This window comes from Ammospiza nelsoni, chromosome 26 (genome assembly GCF_027579445.1).
Source record: "Ammospiza nelsoni isolate bAmmNel1 chromosome 26, bAmmNel1.pri, whole genome shotgun sequence".
Classification (NCBI taxonomy): Eukaryota; Metazoa; Chordata; class Aves; order Passeriformes; family Passerellidae; genus Ammospiza; species Ammospiza nelsoni.
The window spans coordinates 2005206-2028355 of record NC_080658.1 but is presented as its reverse complement, the minus strand read 5'-3'; the positions used below and the strand labels follow the sequence as shown (position 1 = coordinate 2028355).

At 52.3% G+C, this 23150-nt stretch overlaps 1 protein-coding gene across 1 annotated transcript; it reads left to right on the top strand.

Moving 5' to 3' along the window:
- The first annotated feature begins 26 nt into the window (after positions 1-26).
- PLXDC1 (plexin domain containing 1) lies at positions 27-22662 on the top strand. The gene is made up of 14 exons (XM_059489385.1): positions 27-177; positions 1206-1330; positions 3300-3443; positions 3883-3952; positions 5655-5777; positions 6823-6941; positions 7067-7166; positions 9039-9134; positions 10289-10370; positions 13687-13744; positions 15917-16052; positions 20480-20515; positions 21016-21170; positions 21825-22662. Exons 1-14 carry the CDS (start codon positions 123-125, stop codon positions 21942-21944), a joined length of 1419 nt encoding a protein of 472 aa, XP_059345368.1. The 5' UTR covers positions 27-122; the 3' UTR covers positions 21945-22662.
- Positions 22663-23150: the final 488 nt, after the last annotated feature.

Below are 23150 nucleotides of genomic sequence, written 5' to 3'. Positions count from 1 at the left end.
AGTTCCATCCCCACCCCCGGGCCCGCCCCCGGCCCCGCCCGGCTCCGGCTCCGGCTCCGCTCGGTGCGCGGCTCGCGGGGGTCCCGGCCCATGGCGGGGCGCTGAGCCCCCCGACCCCCACCATGCTCTGGGGGGGCTTCCTCCTGCTCTGCCTGCTCCAAGGGGCGCTGGCCGCAGGTACGGGGGGTGCACGGGGGGCTGGGGGGTCCCCGCAATGCCCTGGGGGTCTGTGTGTCCGTCCTCCCTCTGCTGAGCTTTGGGGGTGTCTCCGTGCTCCCCCCACCCCCCGCCCCAAAATCTCCGCAGCCAAATTGGGGTGCCCGGACCCCCCAATCTGTGCTGGGCAGCGCTGGGATAAAGCGGGGGGCTGTTCTCGCTGCTGAGGGGGGGTCCCCATGTAGGATTCTTCCCCCGACCGTGGCACGGTTGGGGCTGAGATTTTGGGGGAGTTTTTTTGGGGGGGGGGGTCTCTGCTCTGTGGGACACCCCACACCTCCCCGCACTGTCCCCCCTGTGCCCCCCAGGCACAGAACCCCCCTTTGTCCCGCCCAGCCCTGCTCCCCCCACCCTGTGCCTCAGTTTCCCCTCCCGTAGACCTGGCAGCAGAACGCAGCCCCGGGAGCTCATTAAGCAGCAATTAGCAATTAACTCCCATGGGGGGGCGGAGAGACCCCGCTCCCCCGGGCTGGGGGGGCTGTGCAGTGTCCCCGTTTGGGGACAGACGTCCCGGCTGTGTCCCCGCCGTGGGCGAGCTGCCGTCCCCACCGCCCCCGCCCGCGCCGCGCTGCCAGGAACCTCCTGATTCTCGGCAGATTTGGTCCCAAATGCCTTTTTTATCCTCCCCCCCCCCACTCCCCAGCCGTGTTCCGGCCTCCGCGGGGCTCAGGAGATGCGTGAAGGGGGGGAGGGAGGCGATTTTGGGCTCCTTGGCACCTGCCCGGACACCTGGAGCCCGTCCCAGCTTGGGATGCTTGGGGACATCGAGGACACGACCACATTGGTGCCACGCTGGTGTCGCGCCGGTGTCACTTCAGTTGGGGTGGCTGCCACTGCCATTTGTGGGTGCTGTCCCCAGCTGTCCCCCCCTGGCCGCTGTCGCTGTCACCTGTCCCTGTCCCTTCCCCGCCTCTCCCCCCCTGCTCACCGAGGTCAGACCCCTCAAACTCCTGTCCCAGCCTTGCTGCCCCCTCCCCGTGTGTCCCCAGGACGCCCCCCCGGCAGCGAGGGACGGAGGGCTCGGGACGCGGCCGAGGGGACCCGCATCAGCCAGGACCTGGGCGGCGGCAGCGTGGCCATCGACACCCTGCCCGCCAACGAGACCCGCATCGTGGTGAGTGTGCCCGTGTCCGGATCCATGCCCGGACCCCCGCCCCGAGCTGTGCCCCGACCCCCAGAGCTGTCCCCAGTCCGGCTCCGGTTCCGTATGGGGCTGGATCCCGGATCCCACATGGGATAATTACACCCCAGAGAGGATAATTACAGCCCCAGGATCGCCCCGACCCCCGCCCAGATCTGTACCCCAATCCCCGTCCTGATCCGTGCCCCGGACCCCAGAGCTGTCCCCAGTCCGGCTCCGGTTCCGTGTGGGGCTGGATCCCGGATCCCACATCCCACAGGGGATAATTACACCCCAGAGAGGATAATTACCCCCAGAGTGGCTAATTACAACCCCGGCATCCCTCCCAGCCCTGCCCGCTCCATCCCTGGGTGCTTCGGTGACACGCGGGGACAACGCCACTCGTTGTCCCCTGGTGTCGAGGGGGGGTCCTCTGTTCGGTGTCACCTTGTGGGACACCTCCCCCGGCTCTCCCAGCCTAATTAACCGCCCTCAATTAGCTCCGGGTTATTTGTGGCGGCCGCGGGAGTTCCCTGCGCTCTCAGTGGGGGATGGGAGGCGGTTTTTGGAGGACGGTGACATGTCCCGCTGGTTTTGGTGGCACTCAGGGGGACAAAGTGGCTTCTTTCACTCTGCTCCAGCTCATCCTTCAGGGATGGAGAGCAACCATGAAAAATCCCAGCGTGGAAATGTTTAAAAATACCCCAAAACCACCGGTGACGTTTTGGGGATGTTGGGGAACCGCAGGGAGGGTGTGATGGTGCTTGAGGAGGGAAAAGCAGCAATTTCCTGGGGAATTTTTGGGATCTGCCCCTGGATTGGGGCCACGGACAAGGTCACAGGTGCATCTCACCCTGTGCAAGGCCTAGAGGGGTTTTTCCCCTGTCTCCTCCCAAAATACCCCAAGTTTGGGGGTTTTTGAATAATGTTAAATAATAAAATAAATAATGAAATCCCACCAAAATTGGGGTATTTTTATTATTTATTTTATTATTTATTTTATTATTTATTTTATTATTTATTATTTGTTTTATGGTTTATTATTTAATATTATTGAAATTTTATTATTTAATAAACAAATTTTTCCGCTTTTCTCCCAAAAATATTTTTTTGCCCAAACCAATTAAAAAAACCCCAAACAATTAAACCTACTTTCTAAAAATCCCTTCAAAAATTCTCTCCCAAATTTCCCCTAAACTAAAACAAATACATTGTCCTGGATTTATCTGGGATTTATCTCGGATTTTTCCTGGGTCTATCCTGGATATTTTCTGGGTTTATCCTGGATTTACCCTGGGTTTTTCCTGGGTTTATCCTGGATTTTTCTGGGATATTTCCCAGATTTTTTTCTGTATTTATCCTGGATTTTTCCTGGATTTATCCTGAATTTTCCCCTGGATTTATCCCATGTTTTTCCTGGATTTATCCCAGATTTTTTCTGGATTTATGCCAAGTTTTTCCTGGATTTATCCCAGGTTTTTCCCTGGGTTTGTCCCAGGATTTTCCCTGGATTTATCTCAGGTTTTTCCTGGATTTATCCCTACTTTCCTATGCTGGATTTATCCTGAATTTATCCCAGATTTATCCACGCTATCCGGGATTTTTACAGGATTTTTCCTTGATCTTTCCTGGATTTATCCCTACTTTTCCACGCTGGATTTATCCTGAATTTATCCCAGATTTATCCACGCTATCCGGGATTTTTACAGGATTTTTCCTTGATTTTTCCTGGATTTATCCCTACTTTTCCACGCTGGATTTATCCTGAATTTATCCCAGATTTATCCATACTATCCTGGATTTATCCTGGATTTTCCCTGGATTTATCCTGTGTTTATCGCAGGTTTTTCCCGGATTTTTCCGGGATTTTTCCCCAATTTTCTCTGGATTCATCCCTGCTTTGTGTCGGGCGCCCTCCCGCCCCGCGGGTCACCCCGTGCCACCGTGTCCCCTGTCCCCGCAGGAGGACAACCACAGCTACTACGTGTCGCGGTTCTACGGCCCGGGGGACGCGCGGCGCCGCCAGCTCTGGGTGGACCTGGCAGCCGCCAACGGGAGCCACGTCAGGGTGCACGGGATCCTCTCCAACACGCACCGGCAGGCCTCGGTGAGCCCTGGGTGTCCTGTGTCCCCTGGGTGAGCCCCATGGTGTCCCTGTGTCCCCAGGGTCATTGGGACCCTGTGAGAGGCTTGGGAAGTTCCAGGGTTTGGGAAGTGTTTGAGGCCTCCTGCTCGTCCCAGGGATGAAGGAACTCGCAGGGTCCCTCTCTCCCACTCTTTTCTCTCCGTGCCTCTCTCCCATCCTTCTCTCTCCCATCGCTTTCCCCATCCCTCTCCCCATCCCTTCCTACCCATCCCTCTCTTCTCCCAAACCTCTCCCATCCCTCTCTCTCCCATCCCATCTCTCTCCCATCCCTCTCTCCCATCCCTTTCCCCATCCTTCCTCCCCATTCCTCTCTCTCCCATCCCTCTCTCCCATCCCTCTCTCCCCATTCCCAGAGTTTTCCCGAGGGCTGATTGTGTCCCTCCCTCTCTCCACCCCACAGAGGATTGTCCTGTCCTTTGACTTCCCCTTCTACGGCCACCTCCTGCGGCAGGTCACCATCGCCACCGGCGGTGAGCGGGGCGGGACACGGGATCTGTGGGATGGGATGGACGTGATGGCATCCATGGGATCCACGGGATGGGACGGGATCCATGGGATGGGATGGAGGTGATGGGATGGGATCCATGAGATGGTCAGGATGGGATCCATGGGATGGGATCCATGAGATGGACAGGATGGGATCCATGGGATGGGATCCATGAGATGGACAGGATGGGATCCATGGGATAGGGTCCATGAGATGGTCAGGATGGGATCCATGGGACGGGATGGGATCTGTGGGATCTGTGGGATGGGATGGAATGGGATCCATGGGATGGGATCCATGAGATGGTCAGGATGGGATCTATGAGGTGGACAGGATGGGATCCATGAGATGGACAGGATGGGATCCATGGGATGGGATCCATGAGATGGACAGGATGGGATCCATGGGATGGTCAGGATGGGATCCATGAGATGGACAGGATGGGATCCATGGGATGGGATCCATGAGATGGTCAGGATGGGATCCATGAGGTGGACAGGATGGAATCCATGAGATGGGACAGGATGGGATCCATGGGATGGGATCCATGAGATGGGACAGGATGGGATGGTCAGGATGGGATCCATGGGATCTGTGGGATGGGATGGAATGGGATCCATGGGATCTGTGGGATGGGATGGGATCCATGGGATGGGATCCATGAGATGGACAGGATGGGATCCATGGGATGGGATCCATGAGATGGTCAGGATGGGATCCATGGGATGGGATCCATGGGATGGGATCCATGAGATGGACAGGATGGGATCCATGGGATGGGATCCATGAGATGGGACAGGATGGGATGGTCAGGATGGGATCCATGGGACGGGATGGGATCCATAGGACAGGACGGGATCTGTGGGATGGGATCCATGGGATCTGTGGGATGGGATGGAATGGGATCGATGGGATGGGATCCATGGGATTCATGGGATGGGATGAGGTCCATGGGATCGATGGGATGGGACAGGATGGGATTGATGGGATCCATGGGACAGGATGGCATCCATAGGACGGGATGGAATCTATGGGGTGGGATCCATGGGATGGGATGGAATTGTTGGGATGGGACAGGATGGGATCCATGGGATGGGATGGAATTGTTGGGATGGGACAGGATGGGATCCATGGGATGGGATGGTACAGGACGGAATCCATGGGATGGGATCAATGGGATGGGATGGGATCCATGGGATGGGATCTATGGGATCCATGAGATGGGATGGAATGGAATGGATTTGGATCCATGGGATCCATGGGATGGGATGGACAGGATGGGATCCATGGCATGGGGTGGGTTGCATGAGATGGGATGGAGGCCATGGGATGGACAGGATGGGGTTGATGGGATCTGTGGGATGGGATCCATGGAATCGATGGGATGGGATGAGATGAACAGGATAGGACTGGACAGGATGGGGTGCAATGCCCACAGCAGGGCCTGGACATGGCTCTGGCACTGGCTCTACCCTCACCCCCCATCCCTGAGCCCCAGTGAGCTCAGAGATCGGGGTCCAGCCCTTCCAACCCCTCCCTGCACCCCAAATCTCCTCGGGCAGTCGGCAGCTGCTGCTCCCTCTGCTCCTGCAGGGACCGGGGCGACACAGCGGGGTCAGAGGGGCAAAAAAAGGGATGGGTGAGGCAGGAAGGAGGAAGGTGACCTTCATCCTCTGCCCACCCAGGTTTCATCTTCACGGGGGACGTCATCCACCGCATGCTCACGGCCACCCAGTACATCGCCCCCCTCATGGCCAACTTCAACCCCAGCTTCTCCCGAAATTCCACCGTGCAGTACCTGGACAATGGTGAGAGCAGCTCCCCTGGCTGGAGACCCTCCTGTGTCAGCTCTGTCACCTGTGACCGTGCTCACAGGGGTCTGAGGATGAGGGAAGAGACGAAGATTTGACTCTGTGTTTCAGAAGGCTCGATTTATTATTTTATTATATATATTACATTAATATACACTATGTATTATATACATTATTATTACATTAATATACATAATTATTACATTACATTAATATATAATATATAATATATAATATATAATATATAATATATAATATATAATATATAATATATAATATATATTATATGTAATGTGTAATATGTAATGTGTAATGTATAATATATTATATATTATATATTATATATTATATATTATATATTATATATTATATATTATATATTATATATTATATATTATATATTATATATATTAATGATATACATTATTATTACATTAATATATGCCATACTATACTAAAGAATAGAAGAAAATATTTCATCTGAAAGCTAGCTAAGAATAGAATAAAAAGGAATGATAACAAAGGCTTGTGGCTTAGACTCTCTGCCTGAGCCAGCTGACTGTGATCGGCCATTAATTAGAAACAACTAACATGGGCCAATCAGAGATGCACCTGCTGCATTCCACAGCAGCAGATAATCAATGTTTGCATTTTGCTCCTGAGGCCTCTCAGCTTCTCAAGAGGAAAAATCTTAAAAACAAAAAATTCATGAAAGATGTCTGCGACAGTCACCCTTGAGGCAGGAACGGATCAGAAGATCCCTCTGTGTCCCCACCCCTCTCTGTCCTCATCCCTTCTCTGTTCCCATCCCTCTCTTCCCATCCCTCTCTTTCCATCCCTCTGTGTCCCCATCCCTCTCTTTCCATCCCTCTCTTTCCATCCCTCTCTCTCCCATCCCTCTGTGTCCCCATCCCTTCTCTGTTCCCATCCCTCTCTCCCCACCCCGTTTTGCCCCGCTCCCAGTGGCTGCTGCAGGTTGTGGGGTGGAGGTTGGATGGAGCAGGGGGAGAGGGAAGGCCTGAGCAGCTCTGCTCGCCCCCAGGGACGGTGTTTGTGGTGCAGTGGGACAAGGTTTACCTGCAGGGCAAGGAGGACATGGGCAGCTTCACCTTCCAGGCCGCCCTGCACCGCAGCGGGAGGATCGTGTTCGGCTACAAGGAGGTGAGGGGACGGGGCAGGAGGGTTTTCCCGTGGGGTTGGACATCCCTGGGATGTGTGCCAGCCTCTGTGGGGTTGGACATCCCTGGGATGTGTGCCAGCCTCTGTGCCACCCTGCGTCCCTGCAGATCCCGGTGCCAGTGCTGCAGATCAGCGCCAGCCAGCACCCGGTCAAGGCCGGGCTCTCCGACGCCTTCATGGTGCTCAACCCCTCTCCCGACGTGCCTGGTGAGTGCCTGGGGAGCTGGGCCTGTAGGGAGAGGGGTGGGATCCTCGTCTGGGGGCGTTTGGGGTGGGATCCTCGTCTGGGGGGTTTGGGGTGGGATCCTCGTCTGGGGGGTTTGGGGTGGGAGGATGCCCTGCTTGGATTCCCAGTGAGTGTGAGGAGGGCTGTGGGGTTTGCCTGCCCCTCATGTTCCCTGGGACCCTTTTTGGGATCCCTTTTTTGGGATTCCTTATTGGGATCCCCTATTTGGGATTCCTTTTTGGGACCCCTTTCTGGGACTCCTTTTTGGGACCCCTTTCTGGGATCTCCTTTTTGGGACCCCTTTCTGGGATCTCCTTTTTTGGGATCTCCTTTTTTGGGATCTCATCTTTTGGGCTCCCCTTTTTTGGGCTCCCTTTTTGGGACCCCCTTTTGGGACCCCCTTTTGGGACCCCATTTCGGGATCCCATTTCGGGATCCCATTTCGGGACCCCATTTCGGGACCCCTTTTTGCGTTCCCCCTTTTTGGGTTCCCCCTTTTGGGACGCCATTTCAGGACCTCTTTCTGGGACCCCTTTTTGGGATTCCATTTTGGGATCCCTTTTTGGGGTGCATCTCCCCATGGCCTCACGCTCTGGCTGGAGCTTTGCCCAGTCCACAACCTCCAGGAGCTTTTCCCCGATTCCCAGCTGATGAGGATGAGGAAGAGGAGGGAAATCCAGCCCTTCCTCAGTTCCAAAGGGGTGGGGCAGGAGGAGATTTTTGGGGGGGAGAAGCTGCAGGAGCCCTGGGAGGTGCTTTGAGAAGGCTGAGCTGGAACTGAGGCCAGAATTCCAGAATAAAGCAGGGATTTGTTGAAAGCATCTCCTCCACGGATCCTCCTTGAGCAGCACAAGAGCCCAGCCAGGGCTGCACCCAAGGTGAACCAAAATGGTCACAAAATGAACCCAAAATGAACCCAAATAGTCCCAAAATGCATGACTGCTCACGAGGTCTCACTTTTATTCTGCTCTTTTTGCATGTTGGAGTTAATTGTCCAATTCCACCTTCAGCCCATGCAGTCCCATCCTTGTTTTTCTCTCTCCAGCCCACGGTGTTTGTGCTCCTGGGCTGAGATTTGGATCATTTGTCCTTGGTGCCCAGCTGGAGCAGGAATTGTTTTGTCTCCCTGCTCTGTGCACAGAGCTCACCATCCCGTAATATAAAGCCCAGACCCACACACTAAAGCAGCACAGAATCTAAAAAAAATATAAAAATTAAAACCTGAGGCATCAGGGCGAGTGAGTCAGAGCCCAGTGATGTTTGTTTGGAGCTGTTTGGGAGCAGCTCAGGGCTGGAGCCCTGCCCAGGCTGGGCTGGGCTGAACTGGGCTGAACTGGGCTGGGCAGGCTCAGCTCCCAGCCCGTTGGATGAAGATTTTTCTGACCCAGAGATAGGACAACTGAGAGGATTTTTAAAAAATTTATTCTATTTTCACTCTCATGTCAAGGGTGGGACAATACAGGTGTTATAAGTCACACCATCACAATCAGAAGGCAATTATTTCCTAATTACAACACCCTATAAGTGGTTTTTTGGCTTTTTTTTTCAGTTTTCCCCTTAATGGACAGGTGACACAAACCCCAACCCATCCTCACTCCTGGCAGCTTTGGAGAATTTGGATTTTGAGGATGGAATTGGGAATTGAGAATGGGTTTCCTACAAATCCATTTCCCAGCCCAGCCCTCCTGCCAGGGCACAACCCCACACCTGGGGCCACCTTTGCCTTTCAGCAGCTGCCCCAGAGCCTGGCCCAGCCCTGGGCAGGGGGATTTAAGCCTGGCCCAGCCCTGGGCAGGGAGTTTAAGCCTTGCAGGGGGGTTTAAACCCGGTTTAAAGCTCAAACTCTGTTGCAGAGTCCCGGCGCCGCACGATCTACGAGTACCACCGAGTGGAGCTGGACACCAGCAGGATCAGCAGCCTGTCAGCTGTGGAGTTCACCCCGCTGCCCAGTGAGTGCCACTGCCCCCTGGGCACCCCAAGTGGCACCCACAAACCCCAGCAGGCCCTGGATGCCAGCAGGAGGAGGCAGCCAAGGCAGGGCTGGGGGTGATGGTGCCCATCTCCCGGGGTTTGGCGTCTGTGGGGTGGTGGAGGGAGGGGGTGATGGCAGCTGGGAGCAGCTCAGCACCACCCTGGGGTCCCCGGAGAGGAGCTCACCCCCACCCTGGGGTCTCCAGCCCGTCCTGGGGTCCCTGGAGAGAAGCTCAGCTTGTCCTGGAGTGCATCTCACTCCACCCTGGGGTCCCCAGCTCAGCCTGCCCTGGGGTCTCCAGTCTGCCCTGGGGTCTCCAGCCCATCCTGGGGTCCCCAGGGAGGAGCTCACCCCCACCCTGGGGTCTCCAGCCCGTCCTGGGGTCTCTGTGGAGCAGCTCATCCCCACCCTGGGGTCCCTGGAGAGAAGCTCAGCTTGTCCTGGAGTGAATCTCACTCCACCCTGGGGTCCCCAGCTCAGCCTGCCCTGGGGTCTCCAGCTTGTCCTTGGGTCCCCAGAGAGGACAACCCTGTCCTGGGGGTCCCTGGGGTGCAGCTCAGCCCCACCCTGGGGTCTCCAGCCCATTCTGGGGTCCCCAGAGAGCAGCTCACTCCATCATGGGCTCCTCAGGGAGCAACTTAGCCCCACCCTGGGGTCTCTGGAGAGCTGCTCAGCCTGTCCTAGGGTCCCCATGGAGGAACTCACCTCCATCCTGGGGTCTCCAGCCCATCCTGGGGTTCCTGGGGAGCAGCTCACTGCATCCTGGAGTCCTCAGGGAGCAGTTCACCCCATCCTGGGATCCCCAGCTCAGCCTGTCCTGGGGTCTCTCAGGAGCAGCTCAGTCCCATCCTGGGGTCTCCAGCCCATCCTGGGGTCCCCAGAGAGCAGCTCACTCCATCATGGGGTCCTCAGGGAGCAACTTGGCCCCACCCTGGGGTCTCCAGCCCATCCTGGGGTCTCTCAGGAGCAGCTCAGTCCCACCCGGGGGTCTCCAGCCCACCCTGGGGTCCTCAGGGAGCAGCTGACCCTGTCCTGAGCAGTGCTTGGGACATTTGTGTTTCTCTCTGTGGCCAGGTTGCTGTCCCAGCCTGGCTGGAGCCTCTCCCCTCTCTCCCCTCTCTGTTTTTGCAGCCTGCCTGCAGCACCAGAGCTGTGAAACGTGCCTGAGCTCGGAGCTGACCTTCAACTGCAGCTGGTGCCACGTCCTGCAGAGGTGCTGCCCCCATCCCCTCCCCTTTTTTTGGGGGATAATTTCCCCTTTTTTCTTGTTTTTCGGGGGTGCTGAGCGCTGCTCTCGGCCCCGCAGCTGTGTTCAGCCGTGACCTGATCTCCAATTCCAAGCCACTCCAAAGTTGCATTTCCTGGGGTTTTTTTTTTTTTAGTCCTGGAACAAGCTGGGGACCTGAGGCAGGACTCACATTTTTGTCAGCGAGCTTAAAAATGAGGGAAATTTGTCCAGATTTGGGTTGGGATCAGTGGAAGGGCAGGGAGGGGAAGGACAGCAGGGAGGGGACAGCGCTGGGGACAGCCCCTGCTCATCAGGAATGGGGCCAGCAGAGGTTTGGGGTGGAATTTTCTGATTTTTTTTTTTGGACGTGGAGCCGTCCCTGCTCTCCCCCAGCTCGGGCAGGGCTGTGCAGAGCAGATCTGACGAGATGGAGCTGCAGGGCTGATTGAGAGCTGGCGCCAGGGGAGGGGACCCACTAACACAGATCCCGTGCCGTGCCAGCCCCGCTCTGCTCTCCTGCCACCCCCTCCCTTTGGGGCGTCCCCTGAGCCACCCCAAAGCAGCTCTGGGTCCCTGGGACACCCTGGTGGCACTTGGCGGTGGCTCTGTGGCAAGGGGACGTTGTGGTGCTGGCGTGGCTTTGGTGACAGAACTCGAGGCTGGGTCTGGTTTGGGCTGAGCTTTGTTTCCAAACCCTTCCTCGTCCTGCTGGTTCCCCGATTCCGGGGTTTGGGAAATGGGGTTTTGTGAGAGCCTGGAATGGTTTGGGCTGGGGAGAGACCTCAAATCCCATCCAGGGCCACCCCAGTGCCACCCCAGTGCCACCAGGGCCACCTCCCACTGTCACAGGGTGACACTGCCAGGGATCCAGGGCCAGCCACAGCTCCTCTGGGAATCCCATCCCAGCCCTTTTCCACCCTCCTTTAACCCTTTTCCTCCCGCCTTTAACCCTTCCTCACCCTCCTTTAACCCGTTTCCACCATCTTTGACCCCTTTCCACCCTCCTTTAACCCTTTTCACGATCTTTAACTCTTTTCCACCCTCCTTTAAGCCTTTCTCGCCCTCCTCTAACCCTTTCTCACCCTCTTTAATCCCTTTTCATCCTTTTTAACCCTATTTCACCCCCTTTAACCCTTTTCCACCCTCCTTAACTCTTTTCCTCCTGCCTTTAACCCTATTTCACCCCCTTTAACCCTTTCTCACTCCTTTGATCCTTTTCCACCCTCCTCTAACCCTATTTCTCCCTCTTTTACCCTTTTCCACCTCCTTTACCCCTATTTCCCCTTCTTTAACTGCTTGTCACCCTCTTTAACCCTTTCCCATCCTCTTTAACCCTTTCTCACCTTCTTTAACCCCTTTTCCACCCTTTTAAACCCTTTTCCACCCTCCTCTATCCCTTTCTCACCCTCTTTAACCCCTTTCCCTCCTCCTCTCTTTTCCATCTCCTTTAACCCCTTTTCACCCTCTTTAACCCCTTGTCACCCGTTTTTAACCCTTTCCCACCCTCCTCTAACCCTTTCTCACCCCCTTTAACCCTTTTCAGCCCCCTTTAACCCTTTCTCACCCTCTTTAACCCTTTCTCACCCAGCTGCTGCTGTTCCCTCCTGTCCCCTGGCTGCCAGCCCGGTGTCCCTGGGGACATCTCAGCTTCCCAGTGGGTGATTCCAGCCGGCAGGAACCTTCTGGAAACGCAGCTCTGGAGCAGGAGGGGCCACTGTTACCCCTGGCTTCTGCAGATCCTCCCCAGTGAGCCTCAGCCTTGGAGCCGGCATCCCAACCTCGTGATTCCAACCCCCTAAATAATAAAAAAAAATCTGTACATTTTTTTTTTAACCTCTGCTGAGCCCCATGATTGTGACAGGAGCCGGAGATCTCAGAATTTTCTTTGTGGCTTCTCCATGCCGCTGGTGGGTAAATGGATTTTTTTGCAGGGGTTGTTTTTGGGGTTTGGGCCTTTGCAAAGGTCAGAGCTCTGTTCCTGCGGGGAATTCTCGGGCTGGCGTTTGCCTGATGTCAGCTGGAGCTCCTGCAGTGTTTTTCCTGTGCAGATGTTGCTGGAAGGAGCCCAGGGAGCCTCGTGGGTCTCACGGCCTTGCCCTGGCACCGAGTGCGGGGAGCGGAAACTCAAACTCAGCCCGGGCCTCTCTCCTCGTTTTCCCTCTCCTTTTCTGCTCATTTCCCCTCTCCTCTTCTCCCAACTTTTCCCTCTCCTTTTCTCCTGATATTTCCCTCTCCTTTTCTCCCAACTTTTCCCTCTCCTTTTCTCCTCATTTTCCCTCTCCTTTTCTCCTGATATTTCCCTCTCCTTTTCCCCTGATTTCCTTCTCCTTTTCTCCTCATTTCCCCTCTCCTTTTCTCCTGATTTTTCCCTCTCCTTTTCTCCTGATTTTCCCTCTCCTTTTCTCCCAACTTTTCCCTCTCTTTTTCTCCTGATATTTCCCTCTCCTTTTCTCCTCATTTCCCCTCTCCTTTTCTGCTCATTTCCCCTCTCCTTTTCTCCTCATTTCCTCTCTCCTTTTCTCCCAACTTTTCCCTCTCCTTTTCTCCTGATATTTCCCTCTCCTTTTCTCCTCATTTCCCTCTCCTTTTCCCCTGATTTCCCCTCTCCTTTTCTCCTCATTTCCTATCTCCTTTTCCCCTGATTTCCCCTCTCCTTTTATCCTATTTTTTTTTCTCTTTTTCTCCTGTTTTCCCTCTCCCTTTTCCTGATCTTCCCTCTCTTTTTTTTTTCTGTTTTCCCCTCTCCTTTTCTCTCATTTCTCTCTCCTTTTCTCCTCATTTCCCCTCTCTCCTTTTCTCCTGATTTTCCCTCTCCTTTTCTCCTGATTTTCTTCTCCTTTTCTCCTCATTTCCCCTTTTCCTTTGGCTATCAGTTTTAGCCCCACCATGTTGTAAATGCCTTAAAGATAATAATCTAAAATTACCCCTCATGGTTCCTACTACAATACAACTTCTATTTCATTTTTATATATATATATATATATATATATATATATATATATATATATATATATATATATATATATATATAATATTTTATTATTATATGATATTGTTCTCTTTTTATTGTTTCTTGAAACTATCCAGTTTTATTTGCCAGGCCACCTTTTGAAACTTGTTTCTAATTTCATTTTTCTCTCAACAATGTCTGCCCTATTCAATACAATTTCTAAATCAACATTTCTTATCTCAGAGTTTATTTATAAATGTACATTCTGTGAACCTTCTGTCGAGTTTTAAACTTTTCATTTAAATCCGTTTCCCACAACCTGGCCCTGGATAATCCTGATTTTCCCCACAGGTGCTCCAGTGGCTTCGACCGGTACCGGGAGGAGTGGCTGAGCTACGGCTGCGGTCAGGTGGGCACAGAGAGTCCCAAAAATCCCAATAAATCCAAATGAATCCAAATAAATCCCAATGAATCCCAGTCCCAATCCCAATAAATCCCAATGAATCCCAATGAATCCCAGTCCCAATCCCAATAAATCCCAGTAAATCCCAATGAATCCAAATGAATCCCAATCCCAATGAATCCCAATGAATCCCAATCCAAATAAATCCCAATGAATCCCAATCCAAATAAATCCCAGCCCCAATCCCAATAAATCCCAATGAATCCCAGTCCCAGTCCCAATGAGTCCCAATGAATCCCAATCCCAATAAATCCCAATCCAAATAAATCCCAGCCCAAATCCCAATAAATCCCAATAAATCCCAGTCCTAGTCCCAGTTCCAGTTCCAGTTCCAGTCCCAGTCCCAATCAATCCTAATCCCAATCAATCCCAATCCCAATGAATCCCAGCCCCAATCCCAATAAATCCCAATGAATCCCAATGAATCCCAATGAATCCCAATGAATCCCAATGAATCCCAGTCCCAATCCCAATAAATCCCAATAAATCCCAATCCACATAAATCCCAGCCCCAATCCCAATAAATCCCAATAAATCCCAATGAATCCAAATGAATCCCAATAAATCCCAATGAATCCCAGTCCCAATCCCAAAAAATCCCAATAAATCCCAATCCACATAAATCCCAGCCCCAATCCCAATGAATCCCAATGAATCCCAATGAATCCCAATGAATCCCAATAAATCCCAGTCCCAATCAATCCCACTCCCAGTGCCAATAAATCCCAGTCCCAATCCAAATAAATCCCAGTCCCAATCCCAATAAATCCCAGTCCCTTCCTGATTTCAAACTCAAAAATTTCAAACTCCTGATTTCAAGCTCAAAAAATGGATGTGTGCCCCACGGTGTTCTGGATTAGACTGAGCATCCCTTAGGATTTCCCTTTGTTCCTTTAAGGCATCCCTTGGGATTTCCCCTTCTTCCCTTTAGGTATCCCTTGGGATTTCCCTTTGGATTTCCCTTTTTTCCCTTTGGATTTCCCTTTTTTCCCTTTGGATTTCCCTTTTTTCCCTTTACATACACCTGTATTCCCTTTGGATATCCATTTAAACATCCTTTTATTCCCTTTAGATAACCCTTTGGATATCCCTTTATTCCCTTTACATCCCATTTCCCCCTTTATTCCCTTTTCCCATTATTCCTGTTATTCCCGTTATTCCCCATTTTCCGCTCTATTCCCATTTCCCCCATTATTCCCATTTCCCCCTTTACTCCCATTTTTCTTATTATTCCCCTTTATTCCTATTATCCCCTTTATTCCCATTTTCCCTTTATTCCCATTTTTTTTTTCTTTTAGTCCCGTTATTCCCATTTTCCCCTTTATTCCCATTTTTCCATTTTTCCCTTATTCCCATTATTCCATTTTTTCCCTTATTCCCGTTATTCCTCCTCCTCCTGGAGCGTGACTCTTACTCACTGCAGGCAGGAAGGAACGAGCCCTGTTTGTGTCCCTGGGAGCAAAAACTCCCAAGGATCAGCTCTGACCAAACATCTGCTTCTGCTTTGGCCTTTTCTCTTCTTTTTTTTTTTTCCTTTTCTTTCTTTTTTTTTTTTTTTTCCTTATTTTTGTTTGCTTTTCATGGCTTTTGTTTGTTCGCTTTGATTTTGATGGGCGTTCTTTTATTTGGGTTTTTAGTTTAGTTTTGTTGTGTTTTTCTCTGGTTTGGTTTGGAGCATTTTTGGTTTTGGGGTTTTTTTTGGGGGGGGGGGGCTTGTGGGGTTTTTTTGGGTTTTTTTGGGGGGTTTTTTTGGGTGATTTTTTAGTGATTTTATTCTACTTTCCTACCGAAAATTCAGATTTATTTCACCAGACCCTTTGAGGTCACTGGACCCACATGGGGTCACCCTGAGGCGCACAAAGGATTTGCCCCAGGATTTGCCCCACAGCTTGTCCCAGGATTTGTCACTTGTCCTGCTGAAATATTTAACAAATTTTCCTCCCTCTGGGTCACTTCTGTGTTTGAACTTCGGTGTTTGACTCTGCAGAGCCCTCCTGGAATTCCTGCTGGGCAAAAGCTCCAGATTCCCTTTTTAACCCAAATTCTCCTTTTAACCCAAATTCGCCTTTTAACCCAAATTCTCCTTTTAACCCAAATTCTCCTGTTTTTCCCCACCAGTCGGACGAGCAGAGCTGTGAGGATCTGGCGGAGGGTGATCATTACTCGGCGCCCCCGGGCAGCTCCGTGTCGGTGTCACCCGGCGCTGTCACCTCCCCCACGGCCTCGCTCTTCCTCGACAGCCTCACCACCGAAGGTGGGACCTGGACAGGTGACCCTGACACTGGGGGTGTCCCTGGACAGGTGACCCTGAACCCTGGGGTGTCCCTGGACAGGTGACCCTGACACTGGGGGTGGCCCTGGACAGGTGACCCTGAACCCTGGGGTGTCCCTGGACAGGTGACCCTGACACTGGGGGTGGCCCTGGATAGGTGACCCCAGCCCTGGGGGTGTCCCTGGATAGGTGACCCTGAACCCTGGGGTGTCCCTGGATAGGTGACCCTGGCCCTGGACAGGTGACGCCAGCCCTAGGGGTGCCCCCAGACCTGTGACCCCAACCCTGGGGGTGTCCCTGGACAGGTGACCCTGGCCCTGGACAGGTGACCTTGACACTGGGGGTGTCCCTGGATAGGTGATTCCAGCTCTGGGAGTGTTCCTGGACAGGTGACCCTGACACTGGAGGTGGCTCTGGACAGGTGACCCTGGCTCTGGGGGTGTCCCTGGACAGGTGACCCCGGCCCTGAGAGTGTCCCTGGACAGATGACACCAACCCTAGAGGTGTCCCTGGACAGGTGATCCCAGCCCTGGGGGTGTCCCTGGACAGGTGACCCCAGCCCTGTACAGGTGATCCCAGCCCTGGGGGTGTCCCTGGACAGGTGACCCCAGCTCTGGACAGGTGACCCCAGCTCTGGACAGGTGATCCCAGCTCTGGGGGTGTCCCTGGACAGATGACACCAACCCTAGAGGTGTCCCTGGACAGGTGATCCCAGCCCTGGGGGTGTCCCTGGACAGGTGATCCTGCACAACTGAGCCCTGGGAAGGAGATCCCTGAGCCCTGGACAGGTGATCCCCCACCCCTGATCCATGGCAAGGTGATCCCCCATCCCAGAACTCAATCCCTGAAGGGAAGATCCCCCCATCCATGATCCTCTTCCTTGTGACAGGTGATCCCATCCTTGATCCTGACCCCTGCACAGGTGACTCCCTGATCCCTGGAACAAGTGATCCCCATCCCTGACCCCTGGATGGGTCCTTCACCTCCTCAAAAAGCAAATCCAAATCCAAGTAAACACCAGATGGGTTTTGGAGCAGAATTCTGGAATGGTTTGGGTGGGAAGGGACCTTAAATCCCATCCAGTCCCACGGGCAGGGACACCTCCCACCATCCCAGGTGGCTCCAAGCCCCGTCCAGCCTGGTCTGGGACACTTCCAGGGATCCCACGGCTGCTCTGGGAATTCCATCCCAGCTCGTCCCACCCAAAATCTTCCCAAAATCCCCTCCCAAGTTCATTTGTCCACCTGGATTTGTGAAGTTCTGCAATCCCAGGAGGATCTGGGTTGGAAGGGACCTCAATGCTCACCCCATCCCCAGGGCAGGGACACGTCCCACCATCCCAGGGCACCCAAACCCCGTCCTTGGGGTGGATGAGGACAGGAGATGATGGGAAGGGCAGCCAAGAGGTGACACTTGGGGCATTGAGACACACTAGGAAGATTTTTGGGGGTTTTCCAGCTTTTTTTATTCATTTGTGAAAGTCAGAGAGCAACCAAACCCTGGTGGGGAGAATCTCAGGATCCTAAAGGGGTCAATCCCAGAGAGAGGGGTTTGGGATTTCACTGGTGCCGGGACTCTCAGCCTGGAATTCCCGCGGTGATCGCTCATTTCTTGGCGTTGCTGCTCCACAAAAAGCCCCGATGTCCCCTGGAGACCCCCGACCTCCATAATCCCATTAACGCGGGGCCGGCTCCGCAGAGCCTGGCGCAGGTAGCGCCGCAATTTGGCTGCTTAATAGTCCCTAACGCCAAGTGCTAATTAGGATAAATAGAAAGGAGCCGTGGTAATTGTCCTGCAGAGCTGGGTGGGGGAACGAGCTCCTGCCTGGCAGGGCTGACTCTGAAAGGAGCGATTAAAGGCAAGGAGGGAGGGGAGGGTTGGAACTCGGCCACGAGATTGTTTTCCAGCCCATCGCTGGTTCTTGGAAAAAAGGAACAAGAGGCTCCGTGTGTGACAAAGCGTGGAGTTAATTTGTGATCTTGGAAGGGAGCAAACGGCAGCTGCAGCGGGAGGAGGGTGGGGAGCAGCAGAGGAGCAGCTCCAGCAGAGAGGGGAGCTGGCCCTTGGTGTCCTCTCCACCTGCACAGATCCCTGGATCTGTGTCCTGTCCAACCAGCCCAGATCCCTGGATCTGTGTCCTCTTCAACCAGCCAGGATCCCTGGATGCACATCCTGTCCAACCAGCCCAGATCTGTGAATCCATCTCCTCATTATCCCAGATCCCTGGATCTGTTGTCTTCTCCAACCAGCCCAGATCCCTGGTTCTGTGTCCTGTCCAACCAGCCCAAATCCCTGAATCTGTGTCCTCTTCAACCAGCCCAGATCCCTGGATCTGTTGTCTTCTCCAGCCAGCCGAGATCCCTGGATCCACATCCTTCCCTCCAGCCCAGATCCATGAATCCATCTCCTCATTATCCCAGATCCCTGGATCTGTGTCCTCTTCAACCAGCCCAGATCCCTGGATCTGTGTCCTCTTCAACCAGCCCAGATCCCTGGATCTGTGTCTTCTCCAACCAGCCCAGATCCCTGGATCTGTGTCCTGTCCAACCAGCCAGGATCCCTGGATCCACATCCTGTCCAACCAGCCCAGATCTGTGAATCCATCTCCTCATTATTCCAGATCCCTGGATCTGTGTCCTCTTCAACCAGCCCAGATCCCTGGATCTGTGTCCTCTTCAACCAGCCCAGATCCCTGGATCCACATCCTTCCCTCCAGCCCAGATCCATGAATCCATCTCCTCATTATTCCAGATCCCTGGATTTGTTGTCTTCTCCAACCAGCCCAAATCCCTGGATCCGTGTCTTCTCCAACCAGCCCAGATCCCTGGATCCGTGTCCTTCTCAGCCAGTCAGATTCTGTGGATCCACATCCTCCACCAGCCCAGATCCAGATCCCTGTGTCCTTCCCAGTCAGCCCAGACTGGTGGATCTGCATCTGTCCCAGCAGCCCAGGTCCCTGGATCCACCTCCTCGTTATCCCAGATCCCTGGATCCATGACCTCCCCATCAGCTGAATTTTCTGGATCTGTCTCTTCTCCATCCAGGCCAGATCCCCGGATCCTCATCTTCCCCACCATCCCAGATCCCTGGATCCCTGTCCTCCCCATCCAGCCCTGTTTTTGGATCCACATCCTCCCCAGCCCTTGCAGCCCCCTGGTTCTGCTCCTGGAGCTCTGGTGCACAGCCAAGCCCTGGGAATTCTGGATCAGGGTTTGGAATCCAAACTCTGGGAATTCTGGGTCAGGGTTTGGAATCCAAGCCAAGCCCTGGGAATTCTGGATCAGGGTTTGGAATCCAAGCCAAGCCCAGGAATTCTGGATCAGGGTTTGGAATCCAAACCCTGGGAATTCTGGATCAGGATTTGGAGACCAAGCCAAGCCCTGGGAATTCTGGATCAGGGTTTGGAGACCAAGCCAAGCCCTGGGAATTCTGGATCAGGGTTTTGAATCCAAACTCTGGGAATTCTGGATCAGGGTTTGGAATCCCAGCCCTGGGAATTCTGGATTGGGCTTTGGAATCCAAGCCAAGCCCCAGGAATTCAGGACAGGGTTTGGAGGCCAAGCCCTGGGAATTCTGGATTGGGATTTGGAATGCAAACCCTGGGAATTCTGGATCAGGGTTTGGAATCCAAACTCTGGTAATTCTGGATTGGGATTTGGAGGCTGAGGCCTCAAAATTCTGGATTGGGATTTGGAATCCCAGCCCTGGGAATTCTGGATCAGGATTTCACCCTGGTGAGGGCGATCATGTGGAGCCTGTTGAGGGACGAAGCCTTGTCTGGTAGATCCAGGTCCTTCCAGAATGAGCCAAGGGGTGGAAGTGGATTTTGAGCATCCTGTGGGTTTATTTGGGATTTGGGAAGCGGATTTTGATCATCCCGTGGGTTTATTTGGGATTTGGGAAGTGGATTTTGATCATCCCATGGGTTTATTTGGGATTTGGGAAGCGGATTTTGATCATCCCATGGGTTTATTTGGGAAGTGGATTTTGATCATCCCGTGGGTTTATTTGGGATTTGGGAAGTGGATTTTGATCATCCCGTGGGTTTATTTGGGATTTGGGAAGTGGATTTTGATCATCCCATGGGTTTATTTGGGAAGTGGATTTTGATCATCCCATGGGTTTATTTGGGATTTGGGAAGCGGATTTTGAGCATCCCGTGGGTTTATTTGGGATTTGGGAAGCGGATTTTGATCATCCTGTGGGTTTTTTTGGGATGCAAATTCCACAGGCTGAGCAGGGACACCCAGTGATGGATCAAAGCTCCACGGGGAGCAGTGAACAACCCCTCGACCCCAGAAATTCGATTTCCCCAGAAATCCCATCCTGGGGGGAGGAATTGGGTGGGAAACACGAGGATATCACTGAAAACTCCTGATTTTCTGTTTTGCTGTGTTTTCTCCTTTCAGATGACACCAAACTCAACCAGTTTGCAGGAGGAGAGGGTAAAAAAGGCCTTTTTTTTTTTTTTGGTAATAATTTGTGATTTGGACAAGGAATAGAACAATGCTTGGATAATTTATTAATGTAATTTTGTATTTTTTAAAATTTGTAAATTTTAAAAACTTGTGCATTTTTTAATTTTAAATTTTTAATTTTATAAATGTTGAGAATTTTTAATTTTAAATGTAAATATTTTTACATTTTAAATTTTATACATTTTAAGAATTTTTAACTTTACATTTTGTAAATAATTTTGAATTTTAAATTTTTAAATTTTTAAATTTTTTAAAATTTTCATTTTAAGTGTCGTAAATATTTTTACATTTTAAATTTTGCCTTTTATACCTTTTAAGAATTGTTGATTTTAATTTTTTGTAAATCGTTTAGGATTTTAAATTTTGTAAATATTTTTAGATTTTTAAAATTTTGTAAATTAAAAAAAAAAAATATATTAATTAAACAGTTTTCTGAAAGCCTCCCGACCTTTTCCATTTCCCTGCAGGGAGCAGCCTGCCCTCACAGAGCGCGGGTGCCCCAATCCCCACGGGCACCGTGGTTGGCATCGTGGTGGCCGTGCTGGTGCTGGCCGGGGCCATCCTGGCCGGGATCTACATCAGCGGCCACCCCACGTCCAGCGCCGCCCTCTTCTTCATCGAGGTGAGGCAGCAGCTCAGCCCTGCCCGGGGAATCATCCCATCCTCATCCTCCTCATCCTCCCCTCTCCTGGATCGGGGTCCTCACCAGCCTGCCCAGATCCCTCAGTCCGTGATCCTGGATCTGTGTCCTTCCCATCATCTCAGATTTCCTTCCCATCCAGTGAGATCCAGGCATTCCAAATAACCCTTTTGAAATATGAAACAACATTTAAAATTCACTTTTATCATTCAAAATGCTCCTACCAATGACACCCTTTGTGCCCAGGACTCTTTTCCCCCATTATTTTCCTCCCTTTATTTTCCCCCCCATTGTTTCCCCCCATTATTTTTGCCCCCCGTTATTTTCCCCCAATATTTTCCCCCATCATTTTCCCCCAATATTTCCCCCCATAATTTTCCCCCAATATTTCCCCCCCATCTTTCTCCCTCATCATCTCCCCCCATCATTTTCCCCCCATCTTTCTCCACCATTACTTTTCCCCATTTTCCCTCCATTTTTCCCCCCATTTTTTCCCCATTTTCCCCCATTATTTTTCCCCCATTTCCCCCCATTATTTTCCCCCATTTTTCTCCCCCGTTCCCCCCATTTTCCCAGCAGGAATTGTGGCTCGGGGCCCTGTCCCAGCTGCTCACCTGCCCCCGTTTCTGTCCCCAGCGGAGGCCGCACCGCTGGCCCGCCATGAAATTCCGGAACCACGGCAACCACGGCTCGTACGCCGAGGTGGAGGCGGCCAGCCAGGAGAAGGAGGGGTTTGTGGAGGCCGAGCAGTGCTGAGCGCTTCTCCTGGGGGATCCGTCCCGAGGGATCCGTCCCGAGGGATCTGTCCTGAGGGATCCGTCCTGAGGGATCCGTCCCAAGGAATCCATCCTGAGGGATCCTGACAAATCCTGAGGGATCCATCCCAAGGGATCCGTTCTGAGGGATCCTGAGGAATCCATCCTGAGGGATCCTGACAAATCCTGAGGGATCCATCCCAAGGGATCCGTTCTGAGGGATCCTGAGGAATCCATCGTGAGGGATCCATCCCGAGGAATCCATCCTAAGGAATCCTGACAAATCTTGAGGAATCCATCCCAAGGAATCCTGACAAATCCCGAGGAGTCCATCCCGAGGAGTCCATCCCAAGGAGTCCATCCCAAGGAGTCCATCCTAAGGAATCCTGACAAATCCCGAGGAATCCATCCCAAGGAATCTGTCCCGAGGAATCCATCCCAAGGAGTCCATCCTGAGGGATCCTGACAAATCCTGAGGGATCCATCCCAAGGAATCCTGACAAATCCTGAGGAATCCATCCCAAGGAATCCTGAGAAATCCTGAGGGATCCATCCCAAGGAATCCTGACAAATCCTGAGGGATCCATCACAAGGAATCCTGACAAATCCTGAGGAATCCATCCCAAGGAATCCATCCCAAAGACTCCCAAAGAATCCTGAGGGATCCATCCCAAGGAATCCTGACAGATCCCGAGGAATCCATCCTGAGGAATCCAGAGGAATCCATCCCAAGGAATCCTGAGGAATCCATCCCGAGGAATCCATCCTGAGGAATCCATCCCAAGGAATCCATCCTAAGAAATCCTGACAAATCCCGAGGAATCCATCCCAAGGAATGCCAAAGAATCCATCCCAAGGAATCCTGACAAATCCTGAGGAATTAATCCTGAAGAATCCTGACAAATCCTGAGGGATCCATCCCAAGGAATCCTGACAAATCCTGAGGGATTCATCCCAAGGAATCTCAAGAAATCCATCCTGAGGAATCCCAAGGAATCCCAAATAATCCATCCTCAGGAATCCAGAGGAATCCATCCCAAATAATCCCAAGGAATCCTGAGGAATCCATCCCAAGGAATCCATCCCAAGGAATCCTGACAAATCCTGAGGAATTAATCCTGAAGAATCCTGACAAATCCTGAGGGATCCATCCCAAGGAATCCTGACAAATCCTGAGGGATCCATCCCAAGGAATCCCAAGGAATCC

Excerpts from the sequence above, each read along its gene's own strand:
- PLXDC1 (XM_059489385.1), top strand. The coding sequence starts at position 123 with ATGCTCTGGGGGGGCTTCCTCCTGCTCTGCCTGCTCCAAGGGGCGCTG. Across the intron at positions 3,444-3,882 it reads ACACGCACCGGCAGGCCTCG|AGGATTGTCCTGTCCTTTGA; the intron begins GTGAGCCCTGGG and ends TCCACCCCACAG. Across the intron at positions 13,745-15,916 it reads TGAGCTACGGCTGCGGTCAG|TCGGACGAGCAGAGCTGTGA; the intron begins GTGGGCACAGAG and ends TTTCCCCACCAG.